The 19,708-nt window shown below is 42.9% G+C and overlaps 1 protein-coding gene across 2 annotated transcripts in view; it reads left to right on the top strand.

The window, feature by feature from the left end:
- casc3 (casc3 exon junction complex subunit) overlaps positions 1-19,708 on the top strand; it is a 54,765-nt gene that overhangs the window by 12,343 nt on the left and 22,714 nt on the right. For both annotated transcript variants that reach the window (XM_056287432.1, XM_056287431.1), the window contains exons 2-5: positions 6,935-6,959; positions 8,705-8,760; positions 11,333-11,563; positions 17,489-17,637. In XM_056287432.1, the coding sequence (XP_056143407.1) occupies positions 6,935-6,959; positions 8,705-8,760; positions 11,333-11,563; positions 17,489-17,637 (461 nt within the window). The remainder of the gene's footprint in view (positions 1-6,934; positions 6,960-8,704; positions 8,761-11,332; positions 11,564-17,488; positions 17,638-19,708) is intronic.

The following is a 19,708-nucleotide window of genomic DNA, read 5'->3' as shown; positions in this document are numbered from 1 at the left end:
ATTACCATTATTTATCTTACATAGCCACAAATAGATACATTACCTAGTTGCTATGCAACAGCTGTATTTTGTCCACATGAGGCTGCTAAAATCAACACAAGATGAAAGTTCCTCGTAGCCACTTTAACTAATCATATTAACATATACATTAAAAGAACATGCTAACATTATGGGAAATTAGCTTACAATCTTCTCCAGAGTGAGACAAGAAGATAGATACCAGTTTCCTCTATATGTGTTTAGTAGAAAGCTATCTGGCTGCACGTTAGCCTAGCTTAGCACAATGAATGGAAGTACACAGTACTGGTTATCCTTGGTTGTTGGCCAACTAAGAACTGTCCCAGAGTTTAAGCTAGGCTAATCAGTACCAGGGGTGTTGAAATGCTATATTTGTAAAAATCTGGGCAAATACACAATCGTGAGAGGCACAGAAACAGGTTTCCTGAAAGAAAAATGAAATAGCTGCTCATTTGGAAAGGCTATCATGTATTATTTTACTTCTGTTAGTGTACCAAATAAAATGGCACCAGTGAAGTTGTGTCACCTTGGGTGATATCGATATCTGGTCTGACCCATGGACTAACTGGCTTTGGTCTAGTTAGTTTCTTAGTAATAATGCCCTTCTAATTTAAGGTTCACAATCACCTCACACAATGAAATAGTATGGGTATATTATACATTTCCTGAATCTTTACAGTCCTGTGAGTATTCCAGTTTTTGTGTTTTGTGTCCCTGATATTCCTAGATGCCACAGGGCTAAAAGAAAGTATATAGTTTAGGCGAACATTGCAGAAAGATGTGTGTTATTGACGGGTTGAAGAGCTCAAGTGACCTCTATATTTGTGAGAAATATCCACAACAGGGCTTGAATGAAAGCTAAGAAGGTCCCCTTTAAAATGATACCAAAGACAATATTATAGAACATTGAAAAATGTCCTGACCATGAGGCTAAACCAGGATATGCACCAGCGTCTAAAATGCAATTTACTTTAGGGGGTGGTTAACTTCATGAGCTGATAACTGTGATACAGCTGCCATTCAGGAATGGTTATCATACCAAAATATCATCTACAGACATGGATCCTTTCAAAAATTATAAGTAAGTTTTGCCACCTTGAGTGTACCGAAATAGGAAATTTTGGGCTCTGGCCCATGGACTAACGTAGAGACACTCATCTTCAAGAGAGGCCAGCAGGATAGCTTCCCAGGGGAGCTCTGACTTCTGAAAGCAGGCAAACCCATTCCCTCTAGCAGTCGACTACTTACCTTAGCCGCCGAGTTTGATGAAGCCAGCGAACTCATCCTTGTCGGAGGCAGACTCCGTCAAGCAGAAGATTTGGGCCAGGCAACTGTGCACCCTATTGTCCTAGACCCTAGTCACCCATCCACCAAACTCCTGATTCAGGATATCGATAGCCAGCAGTGCCATCCTGGCCCAGAGAGAGTGTTCGCTGAGCTTCGCCGTATATTCTGGATCCTGCGCGGGCATGAAGCGATCTGCCGCTACCAACACACCTGCACTGAATGCCGACGTTGGAAGGCCTGACCGGCTGTCCCCAAGTTGGCGGTCTTGCCCCCTGCTTGCTCGCGTCTCTTTAAGCCTGCATCCCACTCCACGGGAATGGACTGCTAAGGACTATTCCACGTTAAGGTGGGACAACTCAACGAGAAAAGATGGGGTATAATCTTCAAATGTCTCACCACCCGAGGTGTACATTTGGACCTCCTGGCCAGCATTGATGCTGACTCCTTCCTGATGGCCCTCAGGAAGGGGACATCAGCAGGGGACATCAGCAGAGCTGTCTCTGATCAGGGAACAAACTGCTGGGGAGGAGAGCGGGAACTACGTCAGTCCTTCGCCGAGCTGTCTCCTGAGCTACAACGACAGCTTGCTAAGCAGAAGGTCACCTTCCACTTCAACCCCCCTGCTGCACCCCACTTTGGAGGAGTCTGGGAGCGGGAGATCTGTTCCGTCAAGACTGCTCTATACACCACAGTAGGAGCCCAATCTGTGGCAGAAGAAGTACTTCGGACCGTGCTTCTGGAAGTGGAAGGGATCCTCAACTCGAAGCCACTGGGCTATGTCTCTTCCAGTCTCACTGACCTTGACCCCGTTACACCCAAGGCGGCCTGACGGATGGGGCGGCCTGATGGATCTCTACCCCAGATCATCTATCCCGAGACCGAACTCATCAGTCTGTGCCGCTGGAGGCACACTCATGTCTTAGCGGACCAGTTCTGGTCTAGTTTCATCAGGAATTATCTTCTCGGTCTGCAAACCTGCCAGAAGTGGCACTCCACTCCAGTCCACCTCACTGAAGATTCTGTTGTGATGCTGGTCGAGCCGAACCTGCCACGAGCCCTTTTGCCCATTGGGCATGTCATCAAAGTACGCAAGAGTGCTGACGGTCACGTCAGGTCAGCCGATGTGAAGATCAAGGACTGTGTCTGCCAGACCAGTAGCCCGGCTGTTTGTTTTGCCAGCCATTCCAGATAACGAAGAAGAGCAAAACCCGGGTGCCTCAGCCCCCCCCCCCCCCCAATAGACTGTTGTCACCTTTCTGTGGAGCAAATGTACTTTATACATTTGGGGGCGGCTGTTAGAAAGGCTCCATTCACAAAGCTGATGATTGACAGATCTTGGCCCCGCCCCCAAGACCAGAGGCATTCTGGGCTACCCTCCCAATGGAGACGCGAGAGAAAGTTTGCTACTAGCCTAGCAATATTACGTTTACAGACTAGAGGACGATCTAAGTTGGAGTTTGTTTTTTGATCTATGCATGTGTGCGTCCATAAGGATATACCACACAGCATGTTAATGATTGCGAAACCAATGAAGAATTCTCATGCCTTTGTGCTGCCTTGGAATAAAGTGGATTAAACTATAATCTACACTACTGCTGTCACATTATATTCGAATATTGAATTTAATTTCGAATTTGCAAAAAAAACACGAGATTCGAATGTAAATGGGGAAATTCGAATTAATTAAATAAATAAATAAATACATTGATTGTACTTTAAAATTATTAATTAATCAATGTCAAAAATGCCAAAAGTAGGCTACGGCAAGAATTCCCGCTCTAATTACCCATAAGTCCATGGCCCATAAGTCCATGGAGCGGAAACGTAGGCCTAGGCTGTAGCCAGAAACGAGAAAATGGAGGATTTTGGTGCTGCCAACAACGAGCCCGATGATCAGCATACCAGAAAGATCGTCACTCCAGAGAATCTTAGGAGTGCGATTTGGAAACACTTTGGTTTTTGGAGTGTAAATGGAAAGACTGAAAACAAGGGCAAGGTATATGCAAACTATGTGAGCGTGAACTAGCATACCATAGTTCCATGACCAACCTACGGTCTCACATGCAGTTCCATCATCCGGCCGAATACAAAGAACTGCAGGACCCTGCTGGTGCGTCTGCTGCTAAACAACCGAGGCTGACAACGTTTTTCTCACCTTCGGCTGCTCTGTCCTCTACACGAAAAGAGGCAATCACTTCACAACTCACCAAATTCGTATGTAAAGACATGCGGCCAATAAGCATCGTGGAAGGTGGAGGCTTTAAAGATTTTCTTCGTGAAATTGAGCCACGTTACACTATCCCGAGCAGAACCACAATAACTAAAAACATTGTGAAACTCTACGATACTACTCGTGAAAATGTACGCCAGATACTAAGCGATAAGGAAATTGCACTCACTACAGATGGGTGGACGTCTATAGCCACAGACTCTTATGTTACAGTTACAGCACACGTAATGTCGGAGGCATGGGAACTGAACGATTTTGTCCTACAAACGAAAGACTTGAGAAGTAGCCACACTGCAGAAAATGTCGCTGAGTGCATTTCTGGCACACTGAGGGATTTTCACATTCCCCGTGAATCGGTGATCGCAGTCACAACAGACAATGCACATAACTATGTGAATGCTGTGGAGAGATACCTTGATACCGTTAACATACCTTGCATGGCACATACAATCAATCTAGCTGTACGTAAAGGGCTAGACGTCAGAGCCATAGACACGACACTTGGCAGGCTAAAGAAAGCAGCCGCACATTTCGGCAGGTCACCTACCAACAGCTACCTATTGGAGGATAAACAGCGTTTGCTGGGCTTGAAAACTGATAAATTAATTAACGATTGCATCACGCGATGGAATAGTACATATGAAATGATCTGCAGGGCATCGGAACAACAGGCAGCTGTTGCAGCTGTAATATTTGAGAAAAAATGGTCAAATCTCGAACTAACCACAACTGAATGGTCCATGGTTGAACAGATGCGTGAAATACTTAGACCGTTCAAGATTTCGACTGAGGCTTTGTCAACTAACAAATATCCCACAGCTTCTGCTGTATTGCCTTTACAGCATGTACTACTGTGTCAAATTGGCTCACCCATTCCTAATGCAATGCCCAGCTTGAGGGAAATGACCGCAAATATCGACACAGATTTGAGGAAGCGTTATGACAAAAATAACGAAGCAACATTCATGTTATTGAATAAAGCAGCATACCTGGATCCCCGCTTTCATGGTTTAATGCATTTATCAGAGGAACAGAAGGACCAAGTGCACGCAAACATTAAAGAAGAAATGGCCGTGAGATTTGAAAGTGGGACAGATGAGCATTCGTTAAGCTCAGACACTCATGCACGAAAAACGGCCCTGACGGCAATGGGCGATCTGTTTGGAGAAACATACAAGGGAAGGGGCGAGACGAGGGACGACCAAGAAAATGTACTGCACCAAGAGATGTGGTGCTACCGAAGAGAGACAACGATGCCGGGAGACAGCAATCCTCTTCTATGGTGGGAGACGCTGGGTAGCGCAAAATATCCCCACCTGGCGCAGCTTTCAAGAAAGTAGCTGAGTCTTCCCGGGACATCAGTGCGTTCTGAGCGAGTCTTTTCCACAGCTGGGAATATTGTTAACAAAAAGCGCTCCGCTCTTGACACTGAACACGTTAACCAGTTGATATTCCTGGCGAATAATTTGTAGCCTCCCAGTCCAGTTAGGCCTATGTGTAGGCTATGTATAATCGTATTTACAAAGGCCACATAACCCACTATTTTTAATTTTATTATTACTATTATTATTTATTTTGGTTATTTAGTTTGGTGGGCTTGCCTAGGCTACTTATAGGCCACGTTCTGTTAGTAGCCTACGTTACATTGCCATGGCAGCGCTGAATGCAGCCCAATTGCCATGAGGATTATTGACATTATTATTACTTTTTTGAGAAGCATACTCTGTGGTAATTGTTTTTGAAAATATGGCAGCATTTGACTTCATAATTTGCATTAAACTTCACTAATTATTTCGACCGAAATATGTTGTCTGTCTGCTTGTCCCCTCTTGTGGATACAAATGGTAAAACGCATGATCAAAATAATTACTGGTCAATAAATTACGGGTTATTTTTAGTCTTGCCATTTTAAAGACCGTTTTTTATGTGGAAATTCGAATCCAAATTCGAATAAGGGTACAATTCTGCCACGAATATCGAATATGTTTTTTTCTTAAATTGACAGCCCTAATCTACACTCTGTGTACTCTGTCTTCACCGACACCTTGGGGCAAACGCTAGCTATACAAACAAACAACCACCTATACAGTCCTTAATAGTCCTCCCGAACACTCTTGTACGACTTTAGAAAAATTTAAACCAGCACTTAGTCTGTGTGAGAGTTATCTTTGTAAAAAATGAGTAGTGGAGTGAGATGGCTCTATAGATTCATAAAACACAAGGCTGTCAGACCACCTTATCCTTCGGCCTGTGGTACTTACAGAATGAGCAATGCAATGGCGTCCGGGTAAAAAAAGCAAATGCAAAGATATAAATCCAGCTCAGAATTTCCTCTATCCAAACACTCAGAACTTTCCAAACTGTCAATCTCTGCAACCCTCATCTTATTTTGATCAATTCTATATTGTCTTTAACATCTTGGCTGTGAACCATGGAAGTATAGATAGCAAGTGATAGCAAACAAGTATCCCCCCATGTGCACGCACACACACACACACACTTGAATCCCATTCACTCATACTTATCTGTAAATTGTTTGGTAATTTTACATGTCAGGCTCATGTGTGAATGCAAGCCAAGAGTCAATAATCCTTAAAAGCTATATTGGAAATTTGCCAATTTCAAGACACAGTAATGTCTACAGAAATGTTTTGTAACGACAGTGGTTTGAACAAAAGCTGTAAGATTGCTGTATTTATCTTACACAAGACCCTTTTACAAGAGTGTGTGAACCAATCACAAAGAACATATCTACAGCTTGTTCATGGCAGACATTTGTCTGAAGCAGGATATTTGTTTTTAAACCGGCAAAAGAAGTTTATTTAGAAACATCTGGAAATGGACCGACCTAAGACAGAGAGCTTTTTTCAGCCATTGCATCGGATGAAATCAATATGCAGTTGTTTGATAGAGTTGGAGATGCCATAGTCCACGATAAAATAAAAGGCTCCCGACATGAATGGGGTGTAACTAGAGAGAAGGCACTGTTTTATCATTTGTGAATGAGGGAAACCACCAATAGTGCCGGAAAAAAAATCATGCGACAATGTTATAGAATGCATGTTTGAAAACAGCTATACATAACTACTGTTTAGGTACCTTTGAGAAAGGCTTTGACTCTGAGGCATCTCCCTTGTAAAGAACAGTGTTGGAAGGCTCTGGCTCTTCTGGAAAGCCCCTGGTGTGAATGGGAAGTGGGGTGGTGCTGAAATGAAGTATGTTCAATTTACCTTGTCCGGGTAAATATTGTGGGGGAAAACAGGTTGAAATTTAAATCGTGCTTTTCCTTGACTGTCTAGCTTATGTAATAACCTACAAAACATGCTTTGTAGTTGCTTTGTCAGATTTTGACGTTAATGTTTCCTTCAGTTGCTAATAATGGCTTTTTTTCTCTTACAGGAGAGTGAAGATGGGGTAGGAGAAGGTAAGCTTCTTTTTAAGAGTTGACATAAAAATGCAATGGGCCTAGTTGTTTAAAAATGGCTAAAATTGAAAATGTAAGGCCTACTTCTCTTTTGCTGTAGTAGAAATTCACCAAAATGGGGCACATAGCCAAGTAATATTACACATTGTCAGGTCAAAGTCAAAGTATCTTTATTGTCTCTTACAGGGAAATTAGTTTGCAGCCAGTATAATAAAACTCTTACAAAAAAACAAAACACAAACACCAAGGCAGAATTGACAACAGGACATAGTGGGCAAGGAGAACCAAAGGAGTTAAAATATACAGACCAAGGAAACAAGCGATCTGCAGACAACAGATGAATGCTATCTACCATTTAACAATTGGATGGCAGTGGGGACAAAGGAAGCCTTGTATCTTGTATCTGGATTGTTTTCTTAGAGGAACAAAGGTCAAAAATTCCCCATCTATGAATATATAGGTATACTGGGTAGTGTTGCCCCTAGAATTTTTTTTTTTCAGGCTTGGTGGTATGCACCAAAAAAAACCCTGAATGGACGATGCACATTGGCGTGGTTGGCTTCAGTCAGATGATGCAGCAGGTGGTCTGCAATTTGTATTTTCGTTCAAATTTGTTTTCGCTCGGTATATTCAAGATTTAAAATAAAGTGATCAAAAGGACAGGATTACTTAATAAGCTGCATTTATTGCATAAAAGGTTAAAATAAATAAAAATGAATAAAATAATATCCATCTATTATCTTAACCGCTTATCCTGCTCTCAGGGTCGCGGGGATGCTGGAGCCTATTCCAGCAGTCTTTGGGCGGCAGGCGGGGAGACACCCTGGACAGGATATATTGCATAAAAATAAGCTGTGTAACCTATGAACTTTGCATAAGAATTAGCACATCATGAACATTGCATGATTCATTGCTGAACTTTATCTTCCTTGGCTTGGAGAAAATTTTCACCGTGGCATCATGTTGGAAATTTGTTTTGGGAAATGTTTTGGAGGAAAACGTTAATACATTTGGTTGTACCCCACGTTAGAGCTTTTTAGCTAACCTGCATCCCATAAACTTGTGCTCTCGCTATGTAGTAATTTAAAGGGACTCTGATAGCAGTGGCGTTCGCATTGCGTCAAGAGTTTCCCAGGCAATGACACCGAGGTTGACTCACGTTTTGGAACAGTGCTGCACAGAGGCTCCCAAATGCAAATGATTATTGATGTCCAAGTGGATAGATATTTGGCGTTATTTTTGGCATTAAAAAAATAAATAAATCTTTTTTTGTTGGCCTCGCTGGCAAGGGTTCTCGTTGACCTGATGGCCCGCCAGGCCTGTACAATTATAGGGGAAACACTGCTGGGTATTCTCGACCCTAAGGCATTTTGCAAAGACATATAAGGCAATTAGACCAGACCAGAAAAGGAAATGGAGATGCTTCCCATGTTAGACCTATTACATGGTGAACCAGTCGCAGACTGTTGCACGCTAAGTGCTGGTGTGACAATGATTTAACTAGTTCAGCCTGCAAGCCTGTGCATAGTTGTTGCTCTGCAAATTTTGACTGTACTAACCAGCCAGTTATGCACCCTGTAAAGTGACACTAGGCTATTGGAAATAATGCATTTCTCCATGTATCCTTTGTCTCCTAATGACTTCTAATAAAGACTGCTGTTTGAAGATTGATACACATTTGGTTTCCATTCCTGGTGAATAATACTTTCATCACTCATATATTCTGTTTCTTTCCCTCTCCTCAGCGGTCTTGTCAGACTATGAAAGTGCAGATCCTGAGGAAAATGGCTCACATTCAGAGGTAGGAGGACCTCACTTCTGCCACTGCTTCCCACCAGTATTTCTCATGTCTTTAGTTTGGTCACCTCCCTCCTCCACCAGCATCTACACACACTGTTGGATATGGTCCTAGACCTAGATCATCGATGGATTTGGTCCCACTTGTAACAATTAGAAAGATCAGGAATCAGGAACAATTTGTCATTTCAATCACGTACCCAAAAGAAAGAAAATGTCATTTCTTCTAGGTGGCAGCAGTGCAACACAAAAGATAAAAACATATCCAAAATTTCTCAAAACGACACTACCAAAAACATACAAAAACAGAGAGAAAAGCAAAAAAACACAAACAGTTAACAGCACAGTTCAGAAATCCCATTGTCCAGAGAACAGGATGCCAACCAGGATGACTGTTGGACTGCCGGTCTGCATGGGCTAGCAGTTAGCTTAGCCTGCCCTGTTTCTGCATCCTGTCAGACTGCCCTCGGTGCTTCCTCTTCGTGCGCAGCTCCGGGCAGGGCTGTGGTCCTTGGGCCCACCGGACGCAGCAGACCAGGGTCCCTCAGCTGATCCAGTGCTAGCTCTCCCAGCCAGATACCTTCGACATACGTCCCCCGCACTCCACACAGTGACACAAAAGCAGATGCAGACAAAAACACTGCACAGTTGACGCTAAGCGAGGCTGCTGCCAGACCGCCTCGGCATTTTCTCTAGGGCGCAGCTCCGGGCAGGGCTGTGGTCCCTGGGCCCACAGGGCACAGCACACCAAGCTCTCTCAGCTGATCCAATGCCAGCTCTCCCAGCCATTAAAAAAAAAAAAAAATCGACGATCAAAATAAAGACTTCACACGATGACACAAACTTAGACATGGACAAAGTCACTGCGTAGTCGGTACTGTGTGAGACCACTACAAACGTGAGTTCTTGCCGCTATCTTCCCACACCAGAAGTGATAAAAGTGATGAGAGACAGAGGAAGAGATTAATCCCTGTAACGAAATTGAGTTGCGCAGCAGTGAGCATACTCAAAAATGGTGTTACAGTGCAGACTAAAATAGTGTGAAAGACCCCCCCCCCCCCACACACACAAAAAAAATCAGCCTTACAAAATCTTCATAGTATGGACAAGGATAGTCTTTCATAATACTCAGGGATCCTCTTTCAATTGTTTTTGTCCAGGGACACACCACACTTGTGGTCCAAGTCATTATTTCCCCTTCAGAGTGGGTAGGATTGGTGCTTTTTATAGGAGAATACCAAAAGTTGAAAACATATTGAGGAGCATTTTGCTGCTTGCATCTTGCAAACATAATTTGAAAAGCTTGCCTTTCCCTAGTTCAACAAGATGCCAAGCCTATGTCCCTTGATCAGGGTTGTCAGATCACAGAACACTGCAGCAGCAGAGGCACCAAAGCCAACTGAAGCAGTTTTGTGCATGACGTGTTTCATAAAGGTTGCTTAAGTATTTCAAAGCATCATTACACCGAAATCTGTCCACTCGTCAGATTCTGTATGCCTATGATCAAGGCTCAGCATTTTCGGTTTTTTATTTCTCAAAGCCATCCAGCATGCCGAATTTCACTGCAATAGGACACTGTTACATAACTTCACACGAACAGGAACAACTTTTGGATCTGTGGAAACATAAAATCCAGGTGAAAATCTGGGTATTTTTCGGTGACAATCGGTAAAAACCGTAAATACTGAGCCTTGCCTATGATTAAACGATGCCTTCTACTTTGTTAATTATTAACCAACTAACCATTTATATACAATTATGCTGGTACAATGGGTGTCACACCAGATCCCGAAAGCAAAGGTTCTCATACTTTTGCAACTCACAGATTTGTAATGGATCATTTTCCTCAATAAATAAATGACCAAGTATAATATTTTTGTCTCATTTATTTAATTGGGGTGTCTTTATCTACTTTTAGGACTTGTGTGAAAATCTGATGATGTTTTAGGTCATATTTATGCAGAAATATAGAAAATTCTAAAGGGTTTACAAATTTTCAAGCACCACTGTATCTATAAAAAGCTACGTTTCTAAGCTTTTCAACCATGTCTTCTACTTTAATTATTAGATTAACCAACTAACCATATATATATATATATATATATATATATATATATATATATGAAAATCTTGAATTTTCTAAGCTTTCCAACCATATGTAGCATGTAGTAAAACACAGGTTTATAAAATTGCAAAAGTGAAATATCTATTTGGTTACCTTATGACAGAAATAGTGACTTTTTTTTTAACTGTTTTTGAAAACCACATGCTTGGAAAGCTTAGGATCTCGAATCGTAAGCTTTTTAACTGAAGCTCTTAAGCTCTTCGAATATATAAATGGCTGGTAGGTTAATCCTCTGTTTTGCTTTGCTGTATTTTTATTTTCAGTTGCTGTCTGTTAGTATGTACCATTTCAGCTTTAACAGTTGCTCTCTCACTTTTTCTCCATTTTTTTTTGCTCGATCCACCTGTCTCTCCTTTTTACATCTGTGTAATATATAACGTGAATTAATGCATACATATATTGATGGATCATTAACATTACACCCGACATAATTTCTTTCTCCTCTCGTCAGGCAGGAGATGAGGAAGAGGAGGGGGAACACTACAGTGAAGAGGAAGCTCCAGCAGTGGCCAGCAAAGCCAAAGCCTCTGCTGTCCAAGGCCCTACACAGGGAGAAGAAGAGGAGGAGGAGGTGGTGGTGGTGGTGGTGGAGGAAGAAGAGGAGGGAAGGCGGAGTAAAGAGGAGGGCAAGACAAAGGAGAAAGGAAACCTAGCTGGAGAAAGACAGAGTGGAGATGGACAGGTAAGCTTAGAGTCGTGACGAATGAATAAGTAGTGGATGCAATACTTGATGTATGGTAGAGACCAAGTTGTGTTACATGCCAAACCTGTGTGAGTCTGAGCAAATGGCAAATTTCAGAATTTTTGTCCTTATTCACACAAGTTATCCAGCTACAGATCTCATGATAATACTAGTTGTAAATGTGGTACTTGAAATAGGGAGGGGTGCATTAACACTAGACGACCAAGGCCGTCATTTTGACGGTTTTGGATTTACAAAGTTTAATAACTTTGTGGAATAAAAAAGATGCAGACCTGCCATTCCCCGAATGCTCCTAAAATTGCATATATTTGCATTAAAATGAATTTTAGATGAATTGCACACAAAAAAGTTATGATAAGATCTACCTAAAACGATGATGAGCCGTCAAAAAGACGGCTTGTAATTTGCGTGTGATCATGCACATCATGTCACTATTTATGATGTGTGTTGGTCGCATCGTTTCCTTCGCCAAGTTCCTTGCTCTGAAACACGCTAGCATTCTCCAGTGCAGAGTAATAGTCTAAACTTGATTTTTGATTATTGCCAACATGTCTGATTACAGACGTCGTGTCAGACACACCATGACTACCACCGAGGTGTTGCAGCATTTACAGGTGTTGGACAGCAGTGATTTTAAATTGTTTGAAAAATAGTATTAAAGTTATTAAAATCTTAATTTTGGTGTCAGTCATTTCTTAACAGACATGCTACCATATGCAATGCATTAATATCTCAATTGGGTATTTATCTTGACAGAATATAGAGTTTAAAAACCATTTTCCAAAACTTAAAAAGTCCCCAGTCTCCCCAGTGAGAACAACCTAGTGAAAATTAAGTAATGCTTTTACCTCAAGCAGCTACGCCACTCGAATCAACCCGATAAAAGCCCAAACGGCAGAAATAAAAAAACATAGAGGTATTTGTGCAATATATATCAGTAAAGATAGCCAACCAGTACAGACTACACCAGGAGAAATTAAGAGCTAGGCAGGGAGTCGAGAAAGTCGCGTTTCTGCTCCAGTGTGTCGAATCTCTTCTTGCAGCCTGCATGGGATACCTGTAGAGTAGCTAGGAAAAGTATAGTGTATGGTATAACTTTTTCCCATAGCCGTTGTTTCACCGCATTGTGTGCCTTGCGATTTCTCACCACTGCTGCAGAGAAATCACTGTAGAATGATGGCACCATTTTGGCTTGCCTGGCAAGCAGCCTCCATCCCCCTCTTTTTGTCTCTAAATGTGTGTAGTCGCACCAGGACCGGGCGGGGAGCTCTTGTTGGTGTCAGGTTTTGGTGCTTGCGAATGGTGAGCTCTCTCCAGCTTTTAATGGTCTTTTCAGCTGGTAAGCAACACTCTGCCTGCATATCCGCTTGGATCCGCAGGGTCTCAATGCGCTCCTCATGTAAGTAGACAGGCAGACAAGTGCTCCACAAGTAAACACGAGGTGCTTTACACGTGGTAATCATGGAAACGGCTTCTGTGACTACTGTATCCCTTCTAGTACAACTGTATTTTCTTTATAGGCTATAGCAACATAATAAATCTACTACTACTACTACTTTCGGCTGCTCCTGTTAGGGGTCGCCATAGTGGATCATCTGTTTCCATTTCTTCTTGTCCTTTGCATCTTCCTCTGTCACACCAGCCACCTGCATGTCCTCCCTCACCACATCCATAAACCTCCTCTTTGGCCTTTCTCTTTTCCCCTTCCGTGGCAGCTCCATATTCAGTATCCTTCTCCCAATATACCCAGCATCTCTCCTCCACACATGTCCAAGCTATCTCAATCTTGCCTCTCTTGCTTTGTCTCCAAACTATCCAACCTTAGCTGTCCCTCTAATATCATCGTTCATAACCCTGTCCTTCTTCGTCACTCCCAATGCAAATCTTAGCATCTTCAACACTGTCAGCTCCGCCTCCTATCTTTTCATCAGTGCCACTGTCTCCAAACCATATAACATAGCTGGTCTCAGAATCATCTTGTAAACCTTCCCTTTAACTCTTGCTGGTATCCTTCTGTCGCAAATCACTCCTGGCACTCTTTTCCACCCACTTCAACCTGCCTGCACTCTCTTCTTCACCTCTCTTCTGCACTCCTCATTACTTTGGACAGTTGACCTCAAGTATTTAAATTCACAAACTTTTGTAAACCTCTACTCCTTGCATCCTTACCATTCCACTGTCCTCCCTCTCATTCATGCATAGGTATTCCCTCTTGCTCCTACTACTTTCATTCCTCTTCTCGCCAGTGCATACCTCCACCTCTCCAGGCTCTCCTCAACCTGCACCCTACTCTCGCTACAAATCACAATGTCATCCCCAAACATCATAGTCCACGGAGACTCCTGCCTGATCTCGTCCGTCAACCTGTCCATCACCATTGCGAACAAGAAAGGGCTCAGAGCCTAACCTTGATGTAATCCCACTGCCATTTTGAACCCATCTGCCATTCCAACCTCACACCTCACCACTCACACTTCCCTCATACATATCCTACACCACTCCTACATACTTCTCTGCAACTCTCGATTTTCTCATACAATACCACACCTCCTCTCTTGGCACCCCGTCATATGCTTTCTCTAAATCCACAAAGACACAATGTAACTCCTTCTGGCCTCCTCTTTACTTCTCAATCAACATTCTCAAAGCAAACATCACATCTGTAGTGCTCTTTCGTGGCATGAAACCATACTGCTGCTCGCTAATCGTCACCTCTCCTCTTAACATAGCTTCTATTACTCTTTCCCATATCTTCATGATGTATCTGTAGTTGCTACAGTTCTGCACATCGCCCTTATTCTTGAAAATCGGTACCAGTATGCTTCTTCTCCACTCCTCAGGCATTCTCTCACTTTCCAAGATTGTGTTAAACAATCTAGTTAAAAACTCCACTGCCATTTCTCCTTAACACCTCCATGCCTCCATAGGTATGTCATCGGGACCAACTGCCTTTCCACTCTTCATCCTCTTCATAGCTGCCCTCACTTCCACCTTGCTAATCCACCGCACTTCCCGATTCACTATCCCCACATCATCCAACCTTCTCTCTCTCTCATTTTCTTCATTCATCAACCCCTCAAAGTACTCCTTCCACCTTCTCAGCACACTCTCCTCACTTGTCAGCACATTTCCATCTCTATCCTTGATCGCCCTAACCTGCTGCACATCCTTCCCAGCTCGGTCCCTCTGTGTAGCCAATAAGTACAAGTCCTTTTCTCCTTCCTTAGTGTCTAACCTCTCATACAACTCGCCATATGCCTTTTCCTTTTGCCTTTGCCACCTCACTCTTCACTTTACTCTGCTGCATCTTGTGCTCCTGTCTACTTTCTTCATCTCTGACTATCCCATAGCAACATATTAAAATGTCTAATAGCAACATATTAAAATATCTTTTAGAAATATTGAAAGATTCTATAACTAAATAACATCTACAAACTTTCACAGTAGTTCAGTTAGTTTACTAGTGAGTTAAGTTGCATTAGGTAGCTAGTTCTGTGCCTATTTTTTCGCTATGGACCAGTTTCAAAAAGTGCTGCTCCAGCTGTGTCAAGTCATTAGATTATTTTTAATGTTCAAGATAAAGCAGCAAAGGTCATTGTAACTAAATCCTATATCACCATGCTCCTGTCTCACCTCAGTCCCCATCTCAAGGAACTCTCTGGATCTGCCTCTTGTCGATTTTGTGGGGTGACACTGCATCGCGTAGAAAAAAGTTCCAAGACAATTCAACTCTGGTGGCAGGGGTGTGCGTGAGATGAGGATGACTGTGACAATTTCACAGGATTGGGCCCGCTTGGCGCTCTGCCTGACAGATTGCCCACACCTGCTTGCCTGCCTGCTCGCCTTTCATTGAACATTAATTACTTACACGCGTCGGAACACGAGGCAGCCACATTTTTAAAAAGTCCACTGGCTGGCCTTTCTCCATACCTTCTCAAACCAACAGTTTGGATATTCGGGCGTCTGCTGTAATTCTCAGCCATGTTCAAACCTTCCGTAAGAGCACTGACTTGCTTTTCAAACTTGCGTATTCTTGGTTCTTGCACTGATGTGGTATTTTCTGAAGCTAAAATCCTAGCCTCTACTTCAGCTAGTCATTTTCCAGCATTGTGGAGTTCCACTGCATGCTAATGAATGCTCTTGGGGAACAGGCCGAGTTTTTCCATTGATTACCTTGATAATGTTGGCAGTCATAAAATTAAGGACTTTGGCAGAATCAAGTTCGTCAGAGATGTTGGGCTCATGCGGGTCACCTTCTTGAGTAGTTTCATCTGGTGCAGATGGGGCATCTTTCTTTTCTTTGCGTTGGATTCTTCCCATTTTACTAAATGACTGTGTAATACTCAGTTGTTGTCAAGAGAATTAAAGAAATGAAACTGAGTAGCACGGAGCTCTGACAGAAGGCTGTGCTCACTTCACCACCATCACGCAACCCCTCAAGCAATTTTAATGTGAATTTTAAAGCTTTGTGACCAAACGCTGAATGGAAACACAACACTTCAAATAAAAAGAATATGGCAAATATCACACCATTTTTGTGGCGCGATTTTTAACTTGATGTAGAATAATATCTGGTTATGCAATAAGGAGTAATGGAAGTGTAATTTTCAAATTTTTCAAATGTCAAATAATCCTTGCCAACCGGTCTGTTTTCTTCAATGTTTTGGATGTTGCCCTGTACACAGGGAGTTTGTTAATTCAGTTAAAACTAACTAAAGGAAATGCATCAGATTTGAAATTTAATTTGTGCGTCTGTTCAAATTCAACTGGTTGTTGTCTTCAGCCAACTTTGTGTTGGATGGGAACAAGTCTACTGCCTTGAATGCCCTGACAGACAGGGTTATTATGGTTAGCAAATAGATTTATCATCACTTTTTGACCCTTAAAGGTGCTATAAACGAGATTTCAAACATAGCATCAAACAACTGTTTGCCATGTATGATCATGGCGTAATGGTGTCCTTAAGAAAGAATGAAGTCACACTCCCTTTGTGTATGTTGTAATTCGAGTGTCTCTGTTCTTTTGTTTTGGAAGCCGGTTTGGCCGCATGTGCATGTTAGTGCATGTGAGGTAGCTAGTGTTAACAAGATAGCTAGCAAGCTAATAATTACGTTACATGGATTAAGGCCACTTGGCAGATCGAAGAAATAACTCATTACCAAGCGGAATACGTTAATAGTGTTACTAAAATTACTGTATCCTGTAAAAAAAAAAAAAACAATATTCCAAACGAATGAAATATTAGCCAAGAATGCAAAGGGAGGGGGAAGGAATGCAAAGGGGGTGTTGTTTTGGTTTGGTCTGGGATGCTGGTACTGAATATTGTATAGAGCACCTTTAAGGTGCAGGAATTAGTGTTGGCTCTCTCTATTTTTGTTAGATAAAGTTGTAAAGAAAAATCATCTTGACGGGGCGTCCTGGTGGCATGGCAGTCTATTGTGTTGCCTATCAACACGGGGACTGCCGGTTCGAATCCCCATGTTAACTCCGGGTTGGTTGGGCGTCCCTACAGACACAATTGGCCGTGTCTGTGGGTGGGAAGCTGGATGTGTCCTGGTTGCTGCACTAGCGCCTCCTCTGGTCAGTGGGCGCACCTGTTTGGGTGGGGGGGGGGATAGCGTGATCCTCCCACACGTGTCCCCCTGGCGAAACTCCTCACTGTCGGGTGAAAAGAAGCGGCTGGTGACTCCGCGTGTATCGGAGGAAGCATGTGGTAGTCTGCAGCCCTCCCTGGCTCGGCAGAGGGGGTGGAGCAGCGACCAGGAAGGTTCGGAAGAATGGGGTAATTGACAAAATATAATTGGGGGAAAAAGAGGGGGGGTGATTAATCGACACTAAGTGGATAGTAGATGCACAAGTCTAATCTCATATTCTGCTTTGAAAAACACATACATGCACACACAGGAGTCGACAGATGATCCAGAGACCAAGCCAGGGGGAAAGCCCGGCCAGAAGCTCGATGATGACGAGGACAGGAAGAACCCTGCCTACATCCCCAGAAAGGGCCTCTTCTTTGAACACGATGTAAGGGGGCATGCCCAGGAGGACGAGAGGTATGGACAGTCATACAGCCACACAGAGACAGACACACACATATGTAAGAGGATATTGTCGTTAAAAATGATTGCAGGTTTATTTAGGCCGTGTACAGTAACTATGGCACCATGTAGAATGCTGAAATTGAGAAAGGGTAGTATAGATGGGGAAGAAACCCCCTGACATTAGCTTTGATAACTAGAAATCTTGCAGGGAATAATTTCAGTCTTTCCTGAGATCAGATGTGCTCTCCTTCTCATCAGGAATTGTTGCAAAAAAAAAACAAAACCTGGCTCATGTCAAACAAAGTAGAAAGTCCAAGACCAGATTTTGAGAGTGATCAAGGGGCTAAATAGTTGAGACAAGATGAAGCAGAATTGCAAATAACAATGGCGACAGAGACAAAATCAGGAATTGTTAGAATGAATGAAATTACAGTTAACGGGAGTGATTTCCTGGAAAACAGCTAGCACACACTTGTTATGCACCATGCCTGCATCATGTGAGCCATAGTTATGATATGGCTTCTTCAATACTGCCTTTTTGAAATCACTCCAAATAAGAGGGAGGTTAAACCAAATGCAATGAAAGGTCACCTGGCTGGATTTGACTAGCCGATTGCTCAGGTGGTCAACTGCTTGATTGTCAGCAGTATGAAGTCTGGTGAGTGTTGTTCAGTCAGCCAGGTTTGAACAGTAAATGTTACATCAGATATTAAATGGTTTATATTCATTTTTGCATAGATGACATTGTTTAGCCATAATCTTACCTACACTAAATGGAAAAAAGTATTGGGACACACCTCTTGATCATTGAATTCAGGTGTTTCATTCAGACCCATTGCCATAGATGTATAAAATCAAGCAGCTAGCCATGCAGTCTGCATTTAGAAACATTTGTGAAAGAATGGGTCGTTCTTAAGAGCTCAGTGAATTCAAGCATGGTACTGTCATAGGACGCCACCTTTGCAATAAGTCAGTTCTTTTAATTTCTTCCCTAGGTATTCCACAGTCAACTGTAAGTGGTATTATTGAAAAGTGGAAGTGTTTATGAACAACAGCAACTCAGCCACGAAGTGGCAGACCACGTAAAGTCACACAGCAGGGTCAATGAGTGCTGAGGCGCATAGTGCGTAAAAGTGGCCAACGCTCTGTTGACTCAATAACTGCAGAGTTACAAACTTCCTCTGCCATTAACATCAGCACAAAAACTGTACGCTGGGAGCGTCATGGAATTGATTTCCATGGCCAAGCAGCTGCATTCAAGCCTTACATCACCATGCACAATGCCAAGCGTCGGATGGAGTGGTGTAAAGCACGCTGCCACCGGACTCTGGAGCAGTGGAAACGTGTTCTGTGGAGTGACAAATCAAGCTTCTCTGTCTGGCAGTCTGATGGACGAGTCTGGGTTTGGCAGATGCCAGGAGAACGTTACCTGCCTGACTGCATTGTGCCAACTGTAAAGTTTGTTGGAGGAGGGATAATGGTATGGGGTTGTTTTTCAGGGGTTGAGCTAGGCCCCTTAGTTCCGGTGAAGGGAAATCTTTATGCTTCAGCATACCAAGACATTTTGTACAATTCTATACTTCCAACTTTGTGGGAAAAGTTTGGGGAGGGCCCTTTTCTGTTCCAGCATGATTGTGCCCCAGTGCCCAAAGCAAGGTCCATTAAGACATGGTTGGGTGAGTTTGGTGTGGAAGAACTTGACTGGCCTGCACAGAGCCCTGACCTCAACTCCATCGAACACCTTTGGGATGAACTAGAACGCCAGGTCTTCTCGTCCAACATTAGTGCCTGACCTCACAAACGCTGTTCTGGATGAATGGGCAAAAATTCCAACAGACACGCTCCAAAATCTTGTGGAAAGCCTTCCCAGAAGAGTGGAAGCTGTTATAGCTGCAAAGGGGGAACCAACTCCATATATTAATATGGAGGTGGTTCCCCCAATCCATATGGATTTAGAATGGGATGTCATAAAAGCTCCTGTAGGTGTAATGGCCAGGTGTCCCAATACTTTTGTCCATATAATGTACTGTGCATCCGGGAAGTATTCACACCCCTTCACTTTCCCCACATTTTGTTATGTTAC

The sequence above is a fragment of the Lampris incognitus genome, chromosome 10 (assembly GCF_029633865.1).
Source record: "Lampris incognitus isolate fLamInc1 chromosome 10, fLamInc1.hap2, whole genome shotgun sequence".
NCBI classification, from domain to species: Eukaryota; Metazoa; Chordata; class Actinopteri; order Lampriformes; family Lampridae; genus Lampris; species Lampris incognitus.
The sequence above is the reverse complement of the archived record's forward strand: the minus strand, read 5'-3'. Positions and strand labels throughout refer to the sequence as shown.